General features: G+C 45.5%; 1 protein-coding gene across 2 annotated transcripts in view; it reads right to left on the reverse strand.

The window, feature by feature from the left end:
• DUS2 (dihydrouridine synthase 2) overlaps positions 1-12,937 on the reverse strand; it is a 30,139-nt gene that overhangs the window by 14,703 nt on the left and 2,499 nt on the right. For both annotated transcript variants that reach the window (XM_012730786.1, XM_012730785.1), the window contains exons 2-7: positions 11,521-11,663; positions 6,994-7,039; positions 5,205-5,296; positions 4,381-4,424; positions 3,199-3,259; positions 309-356 (exon numbers count right to left, since the gene is read on the reverse strand). In XM_012730786.1, coding sequence (XP_012586240.1) covers positions 309-356; positions 3,199-3,259; positions 4,381-4,424; positions 5,205-5,296; positions 6,994-7,039; positions 11,521-11,646 — 417 coding nt within the window. In that variant the 5' untranslated portion in view covers positions 11,647-11,663. The remainder of the gene's footprint in view (positions 1-308; positions 357-3,198; positions 3,260-4,380; positions 4,425-5,204; positions 5,297-6,993; positions 7,040-11,520; positions 11,664-12,937) is intronic.

A 12,937-nucleotide genomic window follows, 5' to 3' on the forward strand; every position in this document is an offset into this window, starting at 1 on the left:
GGGCAGGCAGGAATCGAACTCATGCTGAAGTGGCTTTAGCTTCTCAGCGCTGTGCTTTAACCCACTGCGCCACCAGCGAGGGCCCTGAGCTAGGCTTTTAAGGAACTCCAAGGTGGCTTAAGTTGGCTCTGGGGGTTGCCAAACCTGGCTGCATGTCAAAATCATTGGGAAGCCTTTAAAAACTGTCCAGACCCCAGATGTCATGACTGATCCAGTCAATCAGGTGGTGATAGTGGAGGAGGCATTCTAAGAAACCCTAGTTCACAGGCAGGTGTGAGGATTTCTGTTTTCCCTCACGTGAGACTCACCTTTTCAATCTTGTCAGGGTCTGACAGCAGAGCAGCTCCCATTCCTCCCTAAGGAAAAGGACATAGAGCATTTTATTATAGCTGGAGGAGAGAATAGCAATATGGAGACCTGGCACATTGCCAGGTGTGGCAACGTAGCCCTCACCACCAAGGGACCAAGGTCCACTTGCAGTCAGCACTTCTCCCAAGCAAGTAAGAAAGCAGCAGCATCTGTGCTCACAATAACAGATATCAGAGTCTGATGAACCCCAAAGTCACCACTGTGGTCCCCTTAGCACAATCCATGGATCAACATAGATCTGTCAAAGCTCCCATGGAGCTACATGGATCTTAACATTAACAGTGGTTGTCTTTTGATGATGGGATTACTGGTGGTTTTCCTGCTCTTGTTTTACTTTTCTACGTTATCCAAGTTCTGGGAAATGTTGTGACTTACTTCAATAGTAGAGGGAGGCATATTTAAAAATTGGAAACCATTAAAAGTGAGGTAAAGGGGCTAAGCTAAAATCAATAAATATATAGTGTCAGTGTAGGGACTGTGCACTAATGAAAGCTCACAGCATGTGTTCAGAGGGTCAATTCAGTTATTCCAGTTTAATTCCATGCTAAAATGTGACAGATTAAGATCAGAGAGAAGACCACAGCCGTGGCTGGCCTGAACCTGCATTTCAGAGGATGAGAAGGGCAGAGAAACTCCTAGCTCTGGTCTACCTTGGCCACAGACGTAAACTTCCAGGCTTCCAAGGAAGCTCTGGCCACTCACCTTGGCTCCATCTGACCTTCAGCTCACGTACAATCCAGCCCTTCCTTATAGAATCACAGGATCTAAAATCCAGCCTGGCTGCCCCTTCCATAACAATGGCCTTCTGAATGGTATTTCCTTCCTTCCTTCCTAGCTTAACTTATTTGCTTTTTTGAATAGGTAACACATTAAAATTTATAAAGGTTCAAAAGGGGAAAGAGTAAGACCTCTCCCTGCCTGAGGAATGGGAAACTTTTCCATGTATACTTTTAATATGGTTTCACTTTTGAACCACCAGGAAAGAGCAGTACGCGCTGAGGGCACACTGGTGTGCCACACAGGTGGGCATCTGTTCTGACTGGGGGGTGCCAGTTGTTAACTGTTTTCAGTAGGCCTCCTGCAATGAAAACTTATTCCCTATGCAAAATCAAAACATACTTTCCTTCCCAGGGGAAACCAGTGTTACTAGTTTCTTGTGTTTGTCCAAATACACCCTCTGAGGAGAAAAGCAGACACATATACTCACTCCCCACCCCTCCCATATAAATGATGGCACACCATATACAATTCTCCTTTTTTTCACTCCACATGGTATCAAGATCATTCAAATAACCTTAACTCCACTTTTTAAAAACACAGGAGCACAAAAAGAATGATGAGAGAAAATAAGAGTCCAATGTTTTCAGCTCAGTTTCAAACCATCATATATTTCTTGAAGCCGCTGTTTGCAGGCTCCCTGGTTTTCAAGCACCCAACGGGCCTTTCCCGCAGTCTTCCCCTAGCCGAAAGCAAAGGCCCCAGGCTGTGCAGCTTCTGAGAGTAAGGGGCTGACTCTGGGCAGTGGGCTATGTCTACACTGCTGACCGTGACCAGGAAGGGAGAAGGTGCCCAAGAACAGCCGCAGGAGATCTTTTGGTGCCTCACCTGTCCGACCCCCAGCTGTCCTCGCTGTCTGCCCCAACATGCTCATGCTCAGGCAGCCCCAGTCAGACGGGAGCCAATGATCTTTTTTCCCTCAACCCCAACCTAGTACCCCACCCACAGTCCAACTGTTTTCCAGTCAAGCCTGCCTTACTTCGTTTTCTCCTCTCTCCACCTCTAGTCTCTCTTGTGGACCAGAGCACTCCATTCCTAGATCTGTGTTCTCACCTCAGCCTTTTTCCACTTGAAACCACCAAACATTTGGTTCCCTGATTAGCATTTCCAAGTATTTCTTGTCATAGAATATACTGGGAAGGACACACAAGAAAGTAATAATCTGGATTCCCCTAGGGAAGGAAACTAGTTTCTGATCATGTCTTCTCTGCTCAAAAGAGACTAAGACATCTAAAGCCCAATTCCATCTAACTGGGCCCAGCCAACATTTCCAATCCTATGTTCCTTTGTTCCTCTTCGTTGCCCAGTCCTCAACCTTCTGGTTAAATCAAGGTCCTCTGTCCCCACCTCACGTTGGCACCCAGTCCCCTGCTTTTGCCACTCTGTGCCTGCAGGGTCCCAAACCTCATCAAGGACCACATAAGATCCTGAGTTTAAGGACTCTTTCTGCTCCTTCCTCTAAGTTACCAGAGTGCTCTGGTCTGATCTCTTTCAATATGACAGTGGGAACACGTGTTGTATCCTCTTTTTTTTTTAAATGTATGTCCCAGTTTTACTCATAAAAAGACAAAGCCTTTTTCTGCCTCTTTTTTTTTTTAATACTTAAACATATGTCTTATTGCTTGGGCACAAGTATTCTGTGAGTTTGTATCTATGTGTACCGGTGTGTGAATATATGCGTGTATGTCTCTGCTTATGTGTGTGTTTGATTGTGTGTGTATAATTTCCCCTGAATCATTGAAGCCAAAACTACATAGTCATAGCTCTTTCCCCCATATACTTCAGTATATATTTTCTAAAAATAAGGATATTCTTACAAAACCACAGAAGAATCATCAACTTCATATGTTTACACAGGAGTAGTATTTTTAGACGATCCACCAAGGACCCTATTGCAATTGACGAGCTGATGTAACACTGTCCTTTCAAGTACTGCCCCATTTAGTGCAGGATCTAGTTTAGAGTGAGGTCCTGTTCTTAATTGTCATATCTCACTTGTCTCCTTTATTCTGCATCCCATATTTGTAAGCATTATTTAAATAATCCACTTACCTTGGTGGAATACTCTTTTGGACAGCCCATGTTGACATCAATACCAGCTACATCATTTTCTCTGAAAAACATGAAGGACCAAGGATAATAAAAAATTCAACTTGAGGGAAGAAAACAGAGTTGAAGGCATGCATCTGAGCTCTTCCCGGGGCCCTAGCCTTGTGAAACACACCAACTCTCAGGTGCAGAAGCTGAAAATAACCTGTCTCTAAAATGCGCGGCTCCCCCACCCGCCACAGAGTTCAAGCAGGTGGTAACATGCTCACACACATGTAAAGGGCTCCTTGGAGAGGACTTCACTATTTGGGACGTGTATCAGATCATTCAAATACTTAATCATGGCCACCCTAAGTTTGGTCCCACACTTGCAGTCCTCACTGGTGCACTGAAAGCCATCTGTCATGCAGAGCGGCGACATGAGCACGAGTCTTCCCCCAAAGTGCCAGTTGTGGTAGAAATAACAGGACTGCCTTTGCTTGCTGGGCAGCACAGCTTACTCTAAACGGCAATCAGATGTACAAAGGACCCTTGCCTCATCCCCTGGTGTGTACACAGTTAACAGCCAGAGATCAGCAGCAGTCCTGCCGAGTTCCCAGACACCCTTGTAGTCACTAATAACAATAGCTAAGTACTTACTAAGTGCCACATCTTGCAAACACATTTACATGCGTTACTTTATGTACCTTTTCCTGAAATGCCAGGCAGTACTATGAGTTTCAGTGAGGTTAATTTCAGGGAACTAAGTTCTCAGAGAGGTTAATTGATCTAAGAGCACAGAGTTAGCAAGTAGCAAAGCTAAAACTCCAACCCAAGCCAGTTTAACTTCAAAGCCCATCTCTTTAGGCACAGTACTCTCTACCTTTGTTAATTTAGGAAGCAATCAGTGTTACTTATACTTCATGAGATTCAAAACCTCAGGGCTCAGTGTCATGAGAGTTCTTGGAAAGGGGGCCTCATGAGTAAACACTGAAAGCAACCCCTCCCCCAGAGGGATCTGGGATCTGGGCACAGTGAGTACATGAGTCCTAGGTCAGCCCTCAGATTCCACAAACAGAAGGAAACCAGACACTCTTAACCTGGAAATAGAAGGGAGTGGACTAGGAGGTAGGAGCTGGTCACCAAGAACAGAGAGGCGTCACAGCCCACAGGAGAAACAAAGGCAGTCCCCAAAGAGACACTTACACAAGTCTGGCCACAGCAAGAGCTCGCTCAGCGTCTGAAGTTCCCTGGGAACATAAGAAGCTTTATCATCCACCACCCTGACATGCAAGCACACATGTGTCACAGGTGAGTCAGGCAAGCTTTCACCTAAACAGCCAGCCCACTGGACTAGCAACTGTCAGAGGCAGTAAGTGAAAATGAAGGGCCTCGGAGATCCATGAACACTGTGATTACTTCAAACACAGAAAAAAGTTGAAAAAATAAATGAAGTACACACGCATCTACCCACTACTACCACTACTTCCATTCTATAATTAACCCTTTGCTATAGTTGCTTTATCATATGTCTGCCTATTGTTATCCATTTTTTACTGACTAAAATACCAAGCAGGAGCTATTTCTGGAAAAAGCACAAAGAAATGTTCTAAGAGCAGAGTGCTCTAGAATCACTACAACCCTTACCATCAACCTAATGACTCTGGAGGAAGCCTACATTTTTAATGGGAAATATGCAGACCCCACAAAAGCCAAGGTCATGAATTGTATAAGCAACAATAGGGACTGCAAATAGGTAAGTCACGCCGAACAGGCGTTTTCTATAATCAAAGAAGTTACAGCTGGGACTGGAGACATTGGACAGAGGGCCACCGCTTGATTTCCATAAACTGACGGCAACAGTGTAATGACTCAGAAGCAGATCTCTAAAAAACGCAGAAGGGTCTTCAGGAAGTCCCCGCTGTATGATGGCGCCCGGGCATTGAAAACTGGCCCCACACAGAGCATGACGTGGGAAGTCCAGGGTGTGGCTGGGCCTCAGGAGGCTGCCGGGTCCCAGGATCTCGTACCATCTGGAAGACGACCCTGCTCTGTTCTCTGTCACAGGTGCGGAAGACAACACGGTCATCAGGGGCTACGAAGTCCACAGTGCTGAGCACCTCTGTGAGAAAACACAAACACACAGGGCCCCCGATGAAGGAGCAAGTTTCAACCTAGCCTAGTGCCTGCAAGAAAACACAGTATGTGTATTACCTGAAAGGGAAAAGAGGAACTCAAGCAGTGGTCAGTATTTGGCGAGCTGTGTTCCCGCAACTCTCTAGAACACGACTACAGAAGATAAAGAAGACAAGAAAGAAGGTGCAAGAAGCAGCAGCGCCGCCCTTAGGTGCAACACCTCACATGAAAGAGCCACATGGCAGACGGGAGAACACGTCCACCTCGGGGGCTTACTTTAAGAAACCAGGCCACGTGTGCGTGGGAAACACTTCCATAAGTAAAAGTTACTATCGTTAACTTAAAGCTCTGAACAAGATTAGACGGTTAAAAGCAGTGGGGTGGATGCGATGGCATGTTGGGAGAGGTAATCAAAATGATCTCCAACAGCAGAGGAGGCTCACAACTGGCAGAACCACAAAAACCTGGTGTGTTTATACTACATCTTTGTAACAACAAAAGACTCAGGAAATCCCCACTAAAGTGCTGGTAATGCATTCCGACGCCGTCATCTGTAGTTACTGACGGAAAAACGTCCAAGTGGAACAGCAGGTGGCAGAAAAACATGGGTAGCATGACCATGATGGGGCGTAGAGGGAGCGTGTATAAACATGTCATATTTTTATAATGACACTTTACTAAATGTGTAAAAATATGCACACATTCCATGTGGGATTGCTTCTTCAAGTACGGGGTTATGGGTAGTTTCATATGAGGTTTTTATGGTCTGAAATACTGACTTTTCATAACACGAAGAAAATATAAATCTAAAAAAATTTGACTCATAACTTCTAGTGAGCTTATATTCAGATTTTATAAACGTGCACATTTCAAGAACTATACTGCAACTCTAATAAAAGTAGAATCAGCCTCATCAAGATAGTATAAACAACAGTACAATTTGGCACTACCACTTCCACTGGCAAAAACTGACACCCCACGGGGCCTCACTGGTGGCACAGGGGTTAAAAGCCTCAGTGCTAGGAAGGTATCGCCTGCCACTGAGGTCTGAGTTCGATCCCCAGCCAGGGAGCTGACCCACATGGCGCAGCAGACCTCTCCTGTCTCGCTGCTCCCCTCAGCAGTGTATTCGGTACATCCACCTGTTCTGCTCCCCACTCTGTCTCTGTTGAACCCTTGAACCCTCTCACCACCCTGCAACTCTAACCTACCCTCCAGTTCTTGTATGCATAAATAAAAATAAATCTTAAAAAAAAAATCAATAAGCGCTCTGTCCCAAGCTATGTTATTAGAAAAAAAACAAGAATTGACATTACCTGTCTTACTTGATTTTCATCCCACCCGTATAATTCAAGTATGCTTTTCAGTTAATAAAGAAACTGAGGCAGAGAGGTTGTATGGCTCAAGGTTACACAGCCAGGAAATGACCGAGTCAGGACCAGGGCTCATGCCATTCTGATTCCAGTGCCTTTAGGGTCCTTTCTGTATCATGACTCCTGGTGATTTCTAGGCCAATGAGTCTGCTTCACGTCCAGCTCTCTGTCAAGACCCCTGGACAGCAGTGACTGTGTTCAAGGGAGGACAGGACCCACAGAAGTACTCAGCCAAGCCAGGAGCACCCTGACAAGATAGTCACACCAGACAAGGGCACACACCCAGTCTTGGGACCAGAGCTGCACTCACCATTGACAACTCTCCTGCACTGAAGCATCTTGAGGTCGATCAGCTCCTGTGGAGGAATCAGAGGGCAACTGTTAGTCCTGGGCGCTAGGCCCTGGGCCCAGAGGACGACCTCCCTCACACACCTGAGGGGGACCTGTCACGCTATTACCAACAATAAATCACAGTTTTTGGGAAAGGCAGTGCTGTCCTTTCCACCCAGATATTGTAAGCAGGGGCTTGAGTTACTTGCCTTCGATCAGCTGCTGTTTCCAGGGGCCTGGGAGACGTTTGGGGCCTAGAAAGGGTGAGCCACTCAGGTAGCCAGAGAGAAGATACTGGTGCAAGACAGGGACATCTGCACCCTTTCCTCACCTGTCAGTCTCAGTCCCAGCTCTCTGCCCCAAAGATCCTCCCACCTCACCCCTACATAGAGAAGACAGTACAACGCTCCAAGGACAGAACTGGGACGTGTGACTAGAGGCACAGTGAGGAAGGAAAAACTGCAAACCCCTATCCAACGTGGGTCACATGAGCTTCTCAGCTCTGAGGATATTCAAACAGACTCGAAAAAGCAAGGGAAGGGGCTTTCTTCAAAGCTGACATCATAAAGATCAAGGAAAACCTGAAGGACGGAGGTCAGCCCCACACATGGTCCTCAGCAAGTTACACCCACTAGCAAGTGGGCACAAGGGCTAACGGGGTCAGAGGGCTGCTAGGGTACCCATGGGACTTCCGCCAGTATCCCATCATCCAGGTGAGTACACACACGCCCAACAGTTTCTGTGGCTATTCTCTCCACGTCACATTCAAGTCAGCAAGTGTCTGGTGACCTAGGCCACCCAGGTCACCCTAAGCAAGCTGGATATGGATACACGGTTGGCACACAAGTCTCAAGAACCATGTGGCATCGCAAGAGTAGGCAGAACTCCACACACAGCCTCTGCAGCCAGTGACGCCAGTTTTAGGGGCAGCAAGAAGGCACATGGACAAGTGGGCAGCACTGACTGAGTGGACTGTGCTTATAAACAGCAGCTCAGCAGCCAGGTGAGTGCCAGCTGGGACAGGAGCAACGTAAAGCAAGGCAAGTCCTCGCTGGGTCCCCAGGCCTGGCAGCAACCACTTATCCTCCGTGGGATTTACGCAACCTCATGCCAAGTTCACCGTGTCACCGCTATGTGTGCTAGTTACCAGTTTTACCTGCTGTAACCTTTACCATCACACTATGAATTCCCCGAGGAAGGTCTTGTTGCCACACAAATAATGAGGCTTAGAAGACCCAAGAGGAGTTGATGCAAACATGGACCTTGAAACGTCTTGTTTTCTTCCCTGTCTCCCCATTACAACAAGAGTCTTTGGGGTGCAGGAACTACCTTTTTCACCTCTCAGTGACTGGCTTCAGCATCTGCAAGTACTCACTGAGCATCGGCACAGCTTCCTCCACGCCTGCCATGCGGCAGATGTTCAACTGTTCAAGTGGAGAAATTCATCTAAACTCACCCACACCCCCTAAGGCTACTGCTTAGCTACTTAATTCATTGAGTTCTAAGGATATAGAATGAAACCTTTCCCCCCACCCACCTTAATTAGTGAAAACACTATTCTTCCTTGTGATCAAGTTTCTCATGGATCTTGCAACAGCATGTTGCCTTTTACATCTATACACGCTATTTTTTGTCATGATGAATACGGAATTTTCCTGTCTTGATTATCACAAATATTGTTCCAATGACAATATCAAATTATACCCTTTTTTAAAAAAAAATTTATTTTTATTTACATACAGTTATATATATAAGAATATATGTATATATATAAGAATATATGTATATATATATAAGAATATATATACATATATTACATATGTATCTTATCTTACATATATATATGTAAGAACTGGGGTATAGGCCAAAGGTATGGGTGGGAGAGGAATCACCAAAGACAGAATGGGCAGAGTGGGGACAGGAGAGGTCTGCTGCACCCTGTGGGTCACCTCCTGGCTGCGGTCACACTCAGGCCTCCTCAGGCCTCTGGGGCTGGCAATAGCTTGACAGCACTGAGACTTTAACCCCTGCAGTACCAGAGAGGCCCCAAATCGTAAACTTTGATCACACATGACATTTTATTTTTATAGATATCACCCCAATTTTGTCACAATAATGCCCATAGTTCTTAAATCTACCTCTATTACATGACTGAGAATAGCTTTCTTTGTTCTTTTTCTTCTTTTTAAAACTAGCTTTGAACTTACCTGAAATTTAACATCATTTATAGGCTACTCTTTCTCCATACAATTATCCAGTGTTTGAACAGCATTTAATATTATCATGCCTTATTGGGTATGGAGTTCCTCTTCCTTGTCTGTAATAGATGATGCTCCGGTTAACTAAAATGTGTCACACTACCTTCGTTTTTCTCCATTCACTCGGCCTGCTTCCTGCCTGTGCCGATCATAACAGTTTATCAGCAAGGTCACTCCATATGAGAGCCCCGCAGCATTAGCATATCCAGGTACCTTTTATGCTCTGGTTTGGTTAAGGCACCTTTGGGACATGCTTTGCTTTCAGAAACACAAACACACTCAGATTGAGAATCTGAGTTTACCCCTAAAAAAAAAGTTACTACCAAAATCAATAATGGAAGGAGAGAAAGGGTTAAAAAAAACATTTGGGTCCTCCCTGGTGGTGCAGTGGGTTAAAGCACAGTACTAAAAAAACATTGGGAGAAATATTGGTAGAAAATATCCCAAATTTGATGTAAAAAAAAAAATTCAGTTACACATCCAAGAAGTTTAACAAATTTCAAGCATAATAAATTCAGAGATCCTGGGGCTCTTCCTGATGGCACAATGGGGTAAGCACAGCACTATGAAGCTGCCCGCAGCACGAGTTTGATCCCGGCCAGGGCGCTGACCCCACTGCTTGGCAGCTCTCTCTTGTCTCGTCTGCTGTTTGCCTCAACAGTCTATTTCAGTAGATTTGCTTGTCCTGCTCCCCACTCTGTCCTGGTGAATCCTCTCACCACTCAACCTCTGGCCTGTACCCCAGCTCTTGTATGCATAAATAAATAAATCTTAAAAAAAAAAAATAGGGCCCTCCCTGATGGCACAGGGTTGTGAAAACGCAGCACTATGAAGCTATTGATAGTCACTGCAGCAGGAGTTCAAGCCCCAGCCAGGGAGCTGACCCACATGGCGCAGCAGACCTCTCCTGTCTCGCCCACTGCTCCCCTCAGCAGTATATGTCAGTAGATCTGCCTGTTCTGCTCCCCACTCTGTCTCTGGCAAATTCTCTCACCCCCCCCCACCCCCGCACACACCTCTGGCCTACATCTCAGTTCTTGTATGCATAAATTAAAAAATAAATCTTTAAAAAAAAAAAAGCACTGCCTTCTCCCTTGATCCTGTATATTAAAAGGTGCAAGTTTAACAGGCAGGTATACCCAAAGTATGGATCACTGGAGTCCCACTGTTCTTATAAAAAGGAATAGAAAAAACCTTGTTTGAAGAATTTCTGGGAAATGTCTGTAGGGTGCGCAGACTACTGCTCCCTTGACTCTGCTGAGCTGCTTCATTTTTTCTTTACCGCCAGCTGAGGATCTCTGCAGGGCGTAGGAGGAGGTTCCTGCAAGCCTGGAATGCCCTAGATTCCACACTGGCAGCTGTGAGATGGGTGGGGTTATGACTATAGCTAATCCTATACACAGGTCACCTCACCTACACCCAGGTAGTCATTATGCTAATGCAAGCCTGCAGTTCAAGTCTGGATCCACCAGGGGGCATCAGGCACCACAATGTGCCAAGCCCAATAGTCAGTGGCCCAGGCCATAGCCACCAGCCCAGGCCAAGCAGGACTCACCCCATCCCCTACAGGCCTACCTGCCTTGGCCCTTGGTGGGGGTGCCAGGGGGACAAGGAACAGTTTCCTCACCACAGCATTCCTTGGTTTGTCCTTTGATACCCACAGCCCCTACCCAACCTGTGGCTGTTAGAGACAGAAATATCAAAAGCACTGGGTAGCTACTTCTTAAACAGTAGGGATGTGAGAGGCCTATCAGTATGGAGTCTAGAGAGAAGCTCTCCAGATAACATGACACATGCCCAATGAAGATCAACTGCCCACACTCCCTCACTAGCTAATAGTCATTCTGTTTTTGCTAGCAAATGCTTTTAGGTCTGAACATTCTCTACCTTAGCCAGCAAGAAGCTGGCCCACCATCTCCGGCTACAGTATCATATGGCTCCCAAGCCAACTTCAACCAGCTTCCTGTTCTGAATCTGGCCTTTCTTCTTAACCTTGAGTTCATTCATTCATGGACTGAGTATGTATAAACTCCTACAGGAGCCAGCAGGTAAACTGACAGGACACTTATTTATCAACCCCTTCCAGGCACCATGTCTCCGTCATACCCAAGGCCCTTGGCAGAACTCATGGGGCCCTGTCTGCCTCCTCCTGCTTTCAGAGCACCTGAGAAGCAGCCCCCATCTGCTCCCACTCCTGACCACCCCCACCTACAGCAGGAGAGGCCACACTTGTGAGAGGAGCCCCTTACCTCGCAGTACACCAGGTCCGCGCCATAGTCCAGGGCCAGCAACCGCATGGGCAGAGTCCCTACCCGAACCATAGGGGCTAAGATGAGTTTGTTGTGGTAGCACAATGAGAGATTGTTCACAAGCATTCCTCCTAGGCTACAGCCTAAAGGAAGGGAAAACACGAGTCAGAACTTCAAATGGAGAAACCCTTTCTTCCACTATCCAGGGTAGGTTTGCCAGACATGGAAGTCTGTTTTCCTTTCTCTGATCATAAAAATAACACAGTTCATTCATTCATCCAACATATATGTATTAAGGGCCCAGCCTGTGCCAATCGCGGCACTAGGCTCTCTTGGGATACATAAGAGAACAAAACAGATGAAAATTCCTACTCTGGTAGATCTTTCTAGTGAGGGGACACAGATCAAAAACAGTTAGCCTGGGTATGGCTACATGAAAGAGAAGGGAAGAGACTGAAAATGCTGGGGGTGGATTTTAAGAATTCATTTTACTGAGAAATAATTGACATATAAGACTGACTTATATGTATGTATATGTATATATTTCAAGTTATGTTGTGTACCTTAAACTATTGATAATATACATACAGACTAGTACATATATAGTATAGATTTATCTATGTATACTGCAAGGTGATTATTACAGTAAGCTAATATTCATCACCTCATGTACTTACAATTTCTTTTCTTATGATAGAGCCTTTCAGATCTACCGTCTTAGGAATTTTCAAATAGATTCAAAAACTACAGGCACCATGTTTGTTATATGTTACTTACCCAGCACATATGTGTCTTATAACTGGAAGTGGTAACTTTTAACCACTTTCACCCATTCTTCCACCCCTCCCCCACTTTAAACAGGGTTAAAACCTTAAATAAGGAAGTGGAGGCAGGCTTCGATGAGAACAAAGATTTGATTCAGCTAAGCTTCTATCTAGTGGGAGAGTACACAGCTCAAGAAATAGCAGTGCAAAGACTGTGAAGCAGGGGTTGGCCTGGTGTATCAGAAAAATAGCAAGATCAATGAAGTTGAAGCACAGAAGGGAAACAAGAAAGCAAGAGACACAGTGTGTACGGAGCGTGCAGCAAGACAAAATGTCCAAGCCTTGTTGGACATTATGTTAGCTCTTCACGAAAGAAGGACCAGGAAAGGGCTTTAAGTAAAAGTGGCATCACTGATCAAGGTTTCACCTGGTCATGTGACTACTGTATGACAGGAGACTTAGGAACCAAGGTAGATGCAGGGAAACCAATTAGAGGGCTCTTTAGTAACCATGAAAGATGATAATAGCTTGCTGCAAAGAAATTCTTTTCTTCTGGAAAAAATAGTGGCACATGTACAGCGATGAAACCTGTCAGTCAGCTATCCAAGGAACTATTTAGCTAAAGAATAAGAAGCTCCAATTTTTTTTTTTTT

The sequence above is a fragment of the Condylura cristata genome, unplaced genomic scaffold (genome assembly GCF_000260355.1).
Source record: "Condylura cristata isolate star-nosed mole 26May11 unplaced genomic scaffold, ConCri1.0 scaffold00028, whole genome shotgun sequence".
Lineage (NCBI taxonomy): Eukaryota > Metazoa > Chordata > Mammalia > Eulipotyphla > Talpidae > Condylura > Condylura cristata.